Below are 14,104 nucleotides of genomic sequence, written 5' to 3' on the forward strand. Positions count from 1 at the left end.
ATTTTCTTGCCTATCCGTTTTCTCAACCATAACTTTTTAGCTTTTTTATTTTTTCTGCGTTTTTTTTTCATTATTTCATTTTTTATTTCATTATTGTGTCGGCCATATCTTCCTATTGGTTACTATCGTGATATTTTTGTACACCTTGATTTCATGATAGAACTATCGCGGTTACTATCATGAGAGCACCTTCACAAAAGTACTATCACCGTGAAAACGAGGCTTTAAAAGCTTTAAAGACACTTAAATATGATAACACCATTAAAATTCTTCCAGCAGAAAAAGGTAATGCTATTGTTAATTTAAATATTAATATTTTAATTAACTAAAGATCCTACAGAAATAATTGAAATACAAATTTATAATTTACTTATTATAGAAACCAATTTTAAAACCTGATATTGATGGGTTTAAATTAACTCCACATAATATAAAATAAATTTTCCCTTAAGATCTATAATTAGTGGCATACATTTACCTACTCATCCTCTTGCAAAATATCTTTTAGATAATTTATCTCCATACACAAATAGGTAATTCATACATTAAAAACTTTTCTTTTAACCCACATTATCTTTTGGTAATTTTTGATGTTGTAAGTATTTTTACTAATGTCCCAGTTGACAAAACTTTAAATATTGTTAAAAATAAATTAGAGAAAGATAATAATTTGGCAGAGCATATAACACTAAATTTTAGTACAATTCTAGAGCTTTTAATATTTTGTGTAAATACTACCTATTTTCAATATAATAATAAAATTAAGGCTTTGGGTTTTCTTCTTTCACCAATTTTAATTAATATTTTTATGGAAAATTTTGGAATTATTAACACATTTGATTAAAAACCTAAAATATGGTAGTAAGTAGTAGTTTTTGCAAAATATCAAAATTTCTTTAAAAATCAACAGAAACCTCTTGACAAGGTGCCCCTTTTTAAGCTTTTATTTTCTAACTAAAACAATGGCAAAATTCAAATTTATATACAATAAATTGTATTTGCAAAAATTTTAAAAATTGCATGTAGACTTTTGAAAACCATAACAAATAAGGTACAAATTAACTAACTTACCTGTTTGGTGTACACTTAAAAAACAACTAAAAATCTTCTACCCGCTTCTGCTCTATTTATGCACAAACCGAGTTGATTATGCAAAATTGACATAACAACCGAGAAACCAGATTAGACACATTTTTCCAATTAAACCCGTAATCTCAAATTCGGATTTTCCCTCGGTTTAATTAACAATTGTTGATTTTCCAATTGTAATTTTTTTATGCATGTTTTACTCACTTAATTAGACACGTATTTTGTTGAGATTATCGCTAATGTGCATGTTGTTAAAAATGATTCAACATCAACAATACAGGCTGCCTTTAATTACAAAAAAAATAGTAACTACAACTGGGAAATTAAATTAAATGAGTCCAAATGCACATTCCGACCAGACAACCCAAACAAGGAATACAGGTATGACCTAGGAGTGACAGTTACAACAGATTCACTCAAAGAAAATAATATTGAGGATCTATAAAAGTTATATAAGACCAAAACGTGAGTATGCAATGACATTGTGGAAACCATATTATAGTAAAGATATAGAAATACTAAAGAGCCTACAAAGAAAAGTCACAAAAAGCCCTTCTGAATTAAGGGACTATCCTACTATCAACTTTGAAGGAAAGGAGACTTACGAGGACCATCGTATAGCGACTTTAAAAATCTTGAACACTCATTATAATTATTAAATTAGAAATATTCTGAAGCATTATCAAGGACGGCATATTCGTGGGCACTGAAAAAAATTCGAAAAGGTGAACACAGCTAAATTTCAAAGGAGAAACTTATTATCCAACTTGATAAACAAATTACACCACTATGGGTTCAGACGAACGCCTCTCAAATGGTTTAAGTTCTATCTTAGCTACGGAAGTCAGCTTGTAAAGGTTGATACGACCATGTCTTCTAGCAGACCCATAGAATGTGGGGTACCTCGAGGTTCAGTTCTGGACCCAATTTTGTGTCTGCTGGTTATTAATGATATGGCCCATCTTAACATTAGCGGCAAAATCTGTCTCTTTGCCGATGATACTAGCTTTACATGGAGCAATCCGGATGTTGCGACACTTAATGCAACTATTGCTAAAGACCTTATCAACATTAAATCGTGGTGCGATTCGAATGATTTCTGCTTAAACATCTCAAAAACTAAAGTCTTATCTTATAAAGGTACTATCCAACCCTTTGTACTTAGCAATACCAGCTTGGACGTTGTTGAATCTGTGAAATTTTTGGGACTTATTGTTGACAGCTCTTTGAAGTGGGAATTACATATCGATGTTTTATCTAAAAAATTAAGTTCAGCTTGTTTTGCCATGAGATCAGTTTCCAGGGAATTAAATTTTTCGTCATCAAGAACAGTGTATTATCCCCTTTTTGAGTCCCATCTTCGTTACGCCCTTCCATTCTGGAGCACATGCTGTGTGACTCAGTTTGAGCGCATTTTTAAACTACAAAAGAGAGCGGTTCGCTATTTACTAGGACCTGATAGTCGAGCTCACTGCCAAGAAATGTTTAAAAGATTTAAAATATTAACTCTTCCATCTTTATATTCATTCTTGAATCTATTTGCTTGGTTCGCAAGCATATATCAGAAATTCCTTATAGACCATCTCGCAATTATCCACTTCGAAACGCAGAGCATGATCTTTATGTACTAATTCCAAGGTCAGAATTAATAAAAAGCTCTATTCTTTACGGAGCTAAAAAAATGCACAATCTTTTGCCTTTGGAAATTAAATCATTCACATCTTTTCCTCGATTTTGCAATGCTTTGAAATCATATTTACTAGAGAGAGCTTTATATGCTGTAGATGATTTTTTTTTAATATTAATTTTTGAGTATCATGCACGCACTGGCTAATTATTAAATTTTTTACAATGTAGAATAGCAATATTTTGTATTGCTAAATTTCTATAAATTTTTTGACAATAAAGCATATTTGATTGATTGATTGATTACTTCCAACAACTACTGATAACTTCCAACAAATACACAAACATGTAAAAAAAATCGGCGATTTTTCTCTAAGATACTTATATCGAAGTTTACAGAATAAACTATGTATTTTATTCTGTAAACTTTGTTTACATATACTGTGAAACAGATGTCTTTCTAGGGTGCAACATGTAACCGAAATACATAGGCAAAGCATCAAGTTAAAGCGAAAACGTCAATAAGACAATAAGTTCTCTTGATTTCATTAATTTTTCACATTGATTTCCGCACCGGTATACCTCTGCCGTGATATGGAAAAAACTAGCAACTTGAGTTACTATAATAATAATGAGTTACTATATACTATATTTTTGAAATTTCTGCGAACAGTTACCTCTAGAGTATGTTTGAGTTATAGTCTTTTTAATTTTTTTCTCAGTTAAAAATTAACCATCCAGTGCAGTGTATGTGCTCACCCATTAAGTTAAATTTTGTGTAAAATTTAAAAAATTTCTTTTAAGTTCTTGATAATTAAGTTAATTTTGAATTCAAAGTTTTATTGTCCAACAGGAAACAAAATAATAATATCAAACTCACTAACTGCTGCAATATAATCTTAATAGTAGATATTATATTAAATACTTAAACAACTGACAATCCAATTCTATGTGAAATAACAAATTTGAAATATTTATAACTGAACATCATTTAACCAGTTGCATGCTCTACATTTGGGCTCTTTCTTGGCCAAATTGGTTCCATAAATGTCAAGAAAATACACTGTGTCTTCTTGTATGGATGTACAGAACAGCAAAATTCAAAGCTGATAAGAGATCTGAAGCATCAATTTAACTATTGCATATTTTAAACAAAACAGCGCCACAAACAGCAGATTGCTGAAGAGACGCTCAGGATATACACTATCCAATCTAAAATTAATATATTTGCAGAATTTTCGTTGAACTGATTTGAGCCTGTGAATATGCACAGCATAATTGGGAAACTATAATAGACAAGCATACAGTAAGCGTGATTTTACTAGGGACTTAAGCAAAACTGCTTGAATCATTAAATAATAGTTCTGTTGATCTTATAATGAAGCCTAGGGTCTTTAATGAAGATCTTATGATGGTATCTATATAAGAATTGAAAGTAAGCTTTTTATCAACACAGACCCTCAGGTCACAGTTTGGAAGTGTGGTATCATTTATTACTTAACCGAAGTCAATCTCATCTTTGAGCATGGAAATTGACATCTTCTTACATTTCCTAAGATTACGTGGGAATCTGTTAATTTCTTCTTTCAACTGCTCTGTCAAAGATATCGTCCAAAATACCATAGAAACTGGAAACTGCCTCATGACATTTTCCGAATTTTCAAAGTGTTGTCACTCCCTTAGTTCTGCTCGAATCTCGTTATAACCCGGTGTCTTCGTGATGTAGGTGATGGGACCAAGCTGCTGGTATAGTTAGTTCGTTGTTTCAAACATCATCAAATTTATGAAGAAAATTCCACTGAACCTCAGAGATAAGCAAATATAACATGGGAAAGTTAGCCCTTCTAAAATTATAGTTGAGACTTGAAGGTTTGATTTAACGTTACAATTCTTATTCGTTTGTGCTCTAAATGATATAGGAATAAAAGGATGGTAAGCATCCTCCGGGACAAGTGAAACACAACTATCAACAGTGTATGGAAGATTAGCAAGTATCAGATCAAGGAAATTACCTTGTACATAATTACGAATATTATTAAATTGACACAAATCAGAAAATGAACATCTTGGTATTAACAGTTCGCTTTAGAATCTTAATATTGATATTAAAATCACCCATGATTAAAACTTTCTGGTTTTCTTCAACAAGAACCTGTAATCTTCAATTGGAGAATTAGAATCCACACTTATCTTGGAGCAAACAACATCCGCCTGTGGAACCTGATTTTTCCAGGTTTTCCATGAGATCAACTTTGTTTGAAGATAGACTATTCAGCACACCAACCATTACTGCATATAGCCTTTAAATTCCTATCCTCGCTATATACAGTGTATTCATTGGAGAACAACTCCCTCTTGTATACACCATCCTGTTTCAGACACTGCAACCACCTCACACACAGATTTATTAAAAGCATGAGTTTTACTGTTAAGATCTCAAATATTCTGACATAATACAGAACAGGAAAGCCTCCTGTTAGACAAATCAGTCAGTTTAAATGCTGCGCATAGCCAGATACAAGTTTTGGAATGCAATTGCTATAAATAATTCTCAGGTCCGTCCTCCTCGGACTGCTTCTTAAGATTCCTATGCAGTTGTAATTGAGAATCTTATCATGTGAGAGAGAGAGGTGCTTTAGAGAGGGCACAGTTTTGATCTTTTTGGAACATTTGCTCAAGGTGGAAGGGTCAACATCAGCAGAAGTGCATATCACCTTAATGGGTCTACACTTATTATCAGCTTTTTTGCCAAGCCTAAAACCATTAAATTCCCAGCATCATGCGGTTGATTTGGAGAGCAACTTGAGACCACATCACGGACCACATGGTTGATATTCTTTACAGATTCCAAGCAATTAAATGTCATAAAATTATTTTTGGTCATATCTCTTTCATTGCGCCCCCCAAATAGTTCTTCAATATCTTCAATAGCAATAGGGGAACTGCTTGCAGTAGTGTTGATAGACTTGCTTGACTTAAAAGTGGCGAGTTCTTGGTCAAGCTTAGCCATATACTCAGAGAGAGTCTTATGACTCTTCAAGAGATCATTTTTATCTTTCATTTTCACCTGAAGTGCTGAAAGAGATGCATAATATTTTGGTTGCTGGGCAATGCATAAGATTTAATCTTAGTTAGGTTCTCCTCCTTGAGCTTGGGCACCACAGAATACATGTGCGATTCTTTAGTGGTTTACATGTTCTACAAATTGGTCGAGAGCACCAATCACAAGGAGTTTTCTATCCTCCTTCGCAACACACTTAGATTCAAATACAGATCAAGTAATAATCTCAGATTGATTAGTATTCTTAATAACCTTAGAACATTGAAAGGCTAGAATTAGTAAACAACGACTTTGTTTGAGTTCAACATGCGCACAGGGGCAAGGGGGGTGTTTTGTTTACAAACATATTCATCGATTCTCTGTTGTCAAGTTTACACGCATTTTAAAAAGGGGAAATTTTCAGCTATATATCAACACATATAATAATGTTAATTTAACTTTTTGCTGTTAGATTTTGGATTAAAAATAAAAGGTAGAAATAGATATATGTTCTTTAAGCGCAGAAATAACAACTTCACAGCAAAAAAAATTATTAACACTCTTATTCCTAAAACCGCTTCTAAAAAAAATTGAAAAGGCAACATCGCAGGCAAAAGCTAATGTCATCTTGTAAAATGTCATCTTGACAAACGGCTTCAAAATCTATAATAATTATAAAATATTTTAATTTCCATAAAAATGCTTTTGATTAGGTACCTTTACGCATGAAGAGTTTATAAACGGTAATATTGTTTATAATTTAAGGCTTAATCTATTAATAATAACTATTTATCATGTAAATATTCTTTAACGACGGCACTGGTAAAGATTACTTGACCTGTCAAAATAAGTAACAAATTTTTATGATATAATAAAGTGTGTTTTTTTGCCATTTCTACATTAGCATTTGGCATCATTGCATCAGAGATGTTGCAAGCAAACAAACTACCCATAGTTCCATGCCTTTCAATGTTCTAAGTTAATGACTTATTTATTCATCAATTAATTTTTATTTGTTTGAAAGAACTTTTTTCTAAGTGTTAATATTTTTTAATTTGTTAAATCTGTTATGAAGGTTCTTAGTAAGTAGGCATACTGGGTCTCTTAATGTCATAAACATAAATAAAACCTAGTAAGTTTTGTTAGCCTTATTATTTTTCAGTGTTTATACAATACAATGAAACTAGTAAATGCTATTGTCATTTATTAAATTTGCTGGACCAATTGAGAATTTTTATAAAATTTTCTAAATCAAAACCTAGCAAGTCTAGTTCCTGTGTACTAAATTTGCATAAAAAAATATCTACCAGTGTTTAAAATAGGCAAAGCTAGTAATTATCAAATTTTCCTATAAATTTAGAACATCCTTTAATCCATATTTAGAAAAAGCACTAAAAAATAGTTAAAACCGTTTCAAATTTTGTAATTATAACAAATAGAAATGAAAGGCCAGGAAAACGCGTAAATCTTGTATTTTCTCCTATTGCCAAAAATAGGACTTACTAGTTTTTCCTACATTACCGCAGATCCTTCCCCTTGTATTTTAACAACCACCCTCATTTTCTCACCGCTCCCCCGTTTCTCTTCTAGGGGCTCCTCAGGTTCCTCTTCAACCGACTCAAGCGACGACGAAGAGGGCGAAAATCTACGGCGAGTCTACAACGTGAGCGGATCTCCGAACAGCCGTTACAGCGACGACGCTCTACCGAGTAGCGCAGAAACCACCGACAACGAAGACCAGAAATCATCGGCTGACGAAAAGGAACGCGAAGACGAAGAGGAAACCTCGTCCGGATCAGCTGATACCGACTCAGACGACACCGGCACCGTAGCCGATCAGAAACCGAAACGGTTTTCTCGTGTATTTGTCGTCAACCATAAAGCGGGATCCGGTAGTAGTAGTAGCAGCAGCAGCAGCGAAGGACTCTCAGAAGAAGATAGTTCAGATGAGGATACTGACACTGAGCTGGATTGTACAGTAGTCTTGACTAACGTGAAACAATTGGAAGAAGATAACGTGGCTGAAGAAGCAGCAAATGAAGAAGTGGAGCAAGGAGATGGAGCGAGGTTCTTGTGCATGCGCTACATCGGAGAAGATGAGCCGAAACAACCCGCGAAGCCGAGACCGAGACGGTTTAAGAAGAAGAAGGTCAAAATCAGCATGGAGGAGGTGGCCAAGTTTATCCGTGAGGAGCGTAAGCACTGCTCCGGAGATCACTCATCGAAAGCTACTAAAGACTGTGATATGTTAGAGGACGTGTACGACTCGTCCAGTCCGGGGCTCAGTGACGTCAGCGCGGAGTCTTTGAGCTCCTCAAGCGAAACGAACAAGTCCGACCCTCAAAATGTAACCAGTGAGTCTGAGGAGGATTTAAGTGCGCCCAGAGATTTGGATCTACGGAAGCCGACAATACAAATGGAGGAGAAGAAGGAGGTTAGAGACTTGGACTTGCGTTTGGAATCGGGTGTAGAGATTTTAAGGAGTCCTGAATGTGCTTCCCGGGTGAGTACGTTTCTTAGTGTTGCCCAAGAGGAGCAGGAGAAGGTTGAAAGCTTTAAGGTTTTACCAGAAGAAGTTAATCTTGGAGAGCCTGAAGCTGATCAAACTACTGAAGTCAAATTAAGAGGCTCTGGTGATGGTGATTGTTTGATTGAACCCAGAACAGCTTCTGAATCAGTCGATTCAATTAGGGCAGAAAGTAATTCTAGTAATCTCATGAACCCTAATAGCTACTCAGACCAGTTTGAAGCACACTCACCTGATCCTGAAGAAGCAATATGTGGTTCTTTGACTCCACTTCACTCTGTATCCGATCAGAGTGACGTTGGAGAGCCAAAGAAACCATACCAAAGCGATTCACACGACTTGGACGATTGCTCTACGAGAACAATGGACCCTGAAGTCTCGAAAATGAATCCTGAGGAGTCTACAGAAACCACCGAAGGTCCGCCAAATCGTGATAACAACAACAAAAGTGAATTTCGTGAAACAAATTCAGCGGTAACGAGCGAGGAGAGTGCGCGCGCGATAATTGAAAACCCGCGTTTTGTGAAAGGTGGGGTAAATCCGTCGTCGTCGTCCACAGGTGTTCAGTCATTGGCGAACCGTTTGCAGGTAAATAATAATAATAATAACAATAATAATGCGGCGAAGTATACGAGTTTAGTGATGATAACGTCGTCGGATAATAACGTGGTGTGCGACGACGAACGGCAGGTAAACGTGGTAACGTCGGATACGACGCGGGTGGTGAACCAGAACAATGGGGATGGTGGTGAGGTCGTGGTGAGCCATACCAATGGACGGAGGGTGGAAGAGGAGAGGAGGGATGAAGGTGAGTTGAGTAGTATTAGTATGTAATGTATTGATGGCCTTGGTTGGGTCGGTTAATGGTCGGGTTAAGTCATGGTACGGTTGAGAAAGTGCCTGATGGAGGTCTTTGTTCTTTTCAATGGGTTTAGGAAATTGAACCTTTGAATTAGTGGTTTTTTTTCTGTTCGGTAATTTAACGGGGATTTTAAACTTTTTCAAAGTCTTATGGAGCATTTATTTGGGCATAATATGACATGACCATAGTCATATAGTTCTTAGTCAATTACTGTTTTATGTTTCCAAGATAATTTTTTTTTACATAAGAGAGTGAAAGTGAGGTTATGATTGCAATTAAATAAAGCATTAAATAACATTATAAACATTACCTACAAACAAAAAAAGTTATGATGTATGGTTATGACTATAGAAGTGTCGCTCAACCAAGAGACTCTTTTTGTATCAAAAATCATTCCATATAAGGGATTTTTTTTAACCAAAACATCCTTGATATCCGTAATAAGTTTTTATGCACATTAAATACTATTTATTTAAAAAAAAAAACAATTTTTCTTCATTTTAAATAAATAATTGACAACTGACAGTGACAATGACATTTGACAGCTCCTATTGAGGCAGTACTTTAAAAGAAGTCCTACTAAAACATAACTACAAAGAGGAAATCTAAGGAGGAAAAATAAATTTGTTAATCAACTGAAAAGTCAAATCAAAACAGGAAAACAAAACATAATAATACAAAAAAGCGTTTCTTTTTTCATCGGTTGATGTTCCATCACAAATCAGCTGTGTTACGTCATCAGTCAATCAGCTGTCAATCTGTCAACTATTTGATGGAATCAAAAAATCCTGCTGAATTTAAAAACGCGCCTATGACTATTTTTCCTTCATTTCAATATAAAAATTGACATTTGACAGCTTTTATATATGCTGGCGCTCTTTGCGGGATCTTGTCAAATTGAATACCGGGTTGCCACCTTTGTTTTGGTTAAGGATTTTTCATTTCTTCCAATAAATACCACAATACAAAAGTGAGGTTAAAAATGCCCGATACACATTACAAATATAAATATAAGATATTTTTTTGATTTAAATTCAACGAAAAAAATATATTACATTTGACAGGGACTTTTAATATTTGGTTATTTTTATATATATTTGATTATCTTGGAACCTCCTTGCAGAATTTTGTGAAATAACATACAGGGTGGCCACATTTGTATCAGGCAATTTTAATTTCGTCCCATAAATAAATTTTTTTGGAATAAAAAGCACCAAGTTAAGTGAGATTAAAAAATAAAAATATTATTCTAGGCATTAAAAATATTTAAAATAATTTGACATTTGCCAGTGAAAATGACATTTCACATTTGACAGCTTCTATCGTCGCCCTCCTTCCGAAATCTCATTAAATTTAATACACGATTGCCACCTTTATTTTTGTTAAGGAATTTCAATAAATATAACAATACAACATTGAGGTTAAGTAATAATATAAAAGAATGCATTTAAACTCAGTGAAAAAAATATTGCATTTGATAGGAACTTTTGACATTTAACAGTGATGTTTCGGTTTTGACAGCATTAATAGAAAACCTCCTTGCGGGATTTCGCAAAATTATTTGAAAATATTTAAAATAGTTTGACCATTGTCAGTGACATTTCACATTTGACAGCTTCTATGAGAGCCCTCCTTCCGGGAACTCATTAAATTTAATATAGGTTTGCCACCTCTATTTTGTTTAGGAATTTTTATGAATTTCAATAAATATAACAATACAAAAGTGAGGTTATGTAATAATATAAAAAATGCATTTAAACTCAATGAAAAAAACTATTGCATTTGACAGAGACTTTTGACAGTGACGTTTCAACTTTGACAACATCAATATATAGAGAACCTCCTTGAGGAATTTCGCAAAATGACATACAGGGTTGCTACATGTCATGTGTTTCGTATTTGGTAATTTTAATTTTGCCAATAAATATTATTTTTTTGGAACAAAAAGCATCATGTTAAAAGTGAGATTAAAAATGTTGACATGATAACAATGTGACAATGATATTTTGACATTTGACAGCCTGTATGGTGGCGCTCCTTCCGGGATCTCGTCAAATCGAATACAGGGTTGTCACCTCTATTTTTGTTAAGAAATTTGAATGTCTTCGAATAAATACAGCAATACATAAATGTGTTTAAAAATGCCTTACGCGCAAGATAAATATAAAAAAGTGCATTTATCATTTAAATTCAATGAAAGAAACTATTGCATTTGACAGAGACTTTTGACAACTGACAATGGCGTTTTAGTTTTGACAGTGGGTATGTACCATTTTCAACTGTCAGTACAGGATTGTACTGTGCTGATTTTACTGTAATTTGTCGTTCCGATTTTATACAGCGTGCTATTTTGCTCCAAAAAAGGAACAGTTTTCAGCACTGTTTTCACAGCTACAACATAACATATAGAAGCAAATTACCTGTTTCTGTTTTATTTTCCGGTACGGTGTTTTGCTTTATTAAAACCAGACCACATTTGTTAATAAAATAAATATGACTGAAAAAGCAAGATTGTAAGAATAATAGACGCAGAAAATAATTTTGAATACCACATTGAAGTTACACCGGAAGAATACGAAAGAGCCCAAACAGGTTAGTGCGTTGTATGAGAGCTTTTTAAGTAGTAAATTTTATTATTGTTAAACATTTTAAAACCACAATTATTATTTCAAACATGATCTTTGCAACCAAACTGCTTGAAAATAATTCCCACAACGTAAACAAGAAGATTCAAGAAATCAACATCAAAAACACTTCTGACAGTTTTGAAATTCCCCCACTATTTTACTGTACCTACAGTAGCTTTTATCCCCAGTCAATCCAGTGAAGATTAATGACGTCACTGACGCATTTATGACGTCATTCAGTACTGAATCAGTAAACTGAAAAATATCGGAACGACGTCCAGTAAATTCAGTACTGACAGTTGATAACGGTACATACCCAGTGACGTTTCAGTTTTGAAAGCGTCGATAGTGGACCTCCTTCTTGGATTTTATGAAATTAAATACAGGGTTGTCACATGTGCTTTGTATTAGGAAATTTTAATTTTGTTCAATAAATAATATTTTTTATGAATATAAATCACTAGGTTAAAAGTGAGCTTAAAAATGTTCTTTCAGGCATGATAAATATTTTTAAAAAATTGATAATTGACAACGATTTGGCATTTGACAGTGACAATGACATTTCACGATTGACACCTTCTATAGTGGCGTACATTCCAGGATCTCATTAAATTGAATACAGGGTTACCACCGCCATATAATATAACGTGAAAACAAAAGTAAGGTTAAAAATGCCTTACGTAAATTACAAATTTAAAAAAATGCATTTTTTCATTCAAATTCAATTTAAAGAAAATTGCATTTGACAGTAACGCTTTAGGTTTAACAAGTTTCACTCTTAGACACAAGTTTCGTTCTTAGATTTTCCTATGCATTAAAAATATTTAAAAAAAAATTACAATTGACAAGAATTTGACATTTGACAGTGACAATGACTATTTAGATTTCACAAGGTGGTGTCGCTCCTTCCGGGATCTCCTGAAATAACATACAGAGTTGCCATATATATCTTTTTCTCCCACTAACAATTTTTAGCTATAATAAGAAAACTAAGGTTAACAAAACAAATGTGATGTATGTACTTTTTATATATTTATTAAACATTTAATAACTTTATAGTCTTAAATAAGAAGAATAAGAAGGGGTTATTTAAAGTATCCATCATATATACAATGTCAAAAATTGAAAATGATGCACAGAATTGTAAACTGGGCAACATCGAATTCCTTGTACTTTGTCAAAACGTCGACAACCATTTTATTTTGAATTTTTCACTATTTAATTAATAGTGCTGCAGTTGGCTTATGTCCGCCATTTTGGGCGTGGTTCAATGTACTTAAGTTGGAAATTTTACTTACTCATTACTAACCTCTTCCGGGCCTATTTGGTACGATTAAACTGAAATTATACCCAAACAAACCGTCGCAGACCGATTACCTAACGAAGGCGAAAAAGTGAAACCCAAATCGGGCATATTATCGAGTCGAACGTTGTACTATAAGAGAAAGTACGCGACGGTACCGCCTTCCTTCTATGGGATGGTACTTTGGCCCAAGTAAAAGTAATTTTATCTTTGAGGAAACTGTAATTAAAAACATTAGTTAGTTAATGACCAACGAGAGAACAAAACTTTGACTATACTTGCTTGACCTTGATATTTCGTTTCAATGACATCATGCAAAAAAAAAACAATTCTTTATGTTATTAAAAGTAAAATTAGAGAAGAATCATCATCATCTTATAAAACCAGTTTTAAAAATACATCGAATGCGAATAATGTGAGTGCACCTTTAATTGGCACCGTGAGTAAATACTTGAGTTGTGTATAGTATGTGCAGGATCACTTGGGCCCAACTGTACTCGAGAGATAAGATTATAGAAAATTCGTTATTTTTTCGTGCTAATGGCGCCTAAAGTATTAAAAAAAATCTACGCTAAAATGTGATCAAAGTTTGTTTTTCTATAGCGCATTGCACCGTAGGTAGGTGATGTCGTTGCTCTTGACCTTGGTACAGGTTATTATTTCACACGTAATTATATTGTGGTAATTTTATTATAAATGTTTTTTTAAGGATTTTTAAAAATTATGTTGGAACTTGCAACGTGTTATTTTCTTAATGGTAAATTTTGTTTTTGTTTTAGCTTATTTAATATGCAAACTATCATTTTGTTATGATCCTTGGGAGACATTGAATTGTTCACCTTTTCCTCGTATCTCCGCATTTCATTGATCCTTGTATCATTTTAAAATTACATAATTTGTCGTATGCATCATTTCATCACGATCTACTATCAACCTTGACGAATCTTTATCATGCCTGAAAATAGAAAAAGTATTGATTTTTTAAATCATATTCGTCTATAGATCTTGATGGGTTCTGAAACGAATAGTA

General features: G+C 33.7%; 2 protein-coding genes across 4 annotated transcripts in view; one reads left to right on the plus strand and one right to left on the minus strand.

The window, feature by feature from the left end:
- LOC126736704 (uncharacterized) overlaps nt 1–1,096 on the minus strand; it is a 32,179-nt gene extending 31,083 nt beyond the window's left edge. Inside the window, exon 1 of the mRNA XM_050441207.1 lies at nt 1,072–1,096. The gene's annotated coding sequence lies outside the window, so the exon portion shown is untranslated. The remainder of the gene's footprint in view (nt 1–1,071) is intronic.
- The window catches only part of LOC126736703 (uncharacterized), a 114,190-nt gene that overhangs the window by 69,425 nt on the left and 30,661 nt on the right, over nt 1–14,104 (plus strand). For all 3 annotated transcript variants that reach the window (XM_050441201.1, XM_050441204.1, XM_050441202.1), the window contains one exon: nt 7,346–9,090. In XM_050441201.1, coding sequence (XP_050297158.1) covers nt 7,346–9,090 — 1,745 coding nt within the window. The remainder of the gene's footprint in view (nt 1–7,345; nt 9,091–14,104) is intronic.

The sequence above is a fragment of the Anthonomus grandis genome, chromosome 5 (genome assembly GCF_022605725.1).
Source record: "Anthonomus grandis grandis chromosome 5, icAntGran1.3, whole genome shotgun sequence".
Taxonomy (NCBI): domain Eukaryota; kingdom Metazoa; phylum Arthropoda; class Insecta; order Coleoptera; family Curculionidae; genus Anthonomus; species Anthonomus grandis.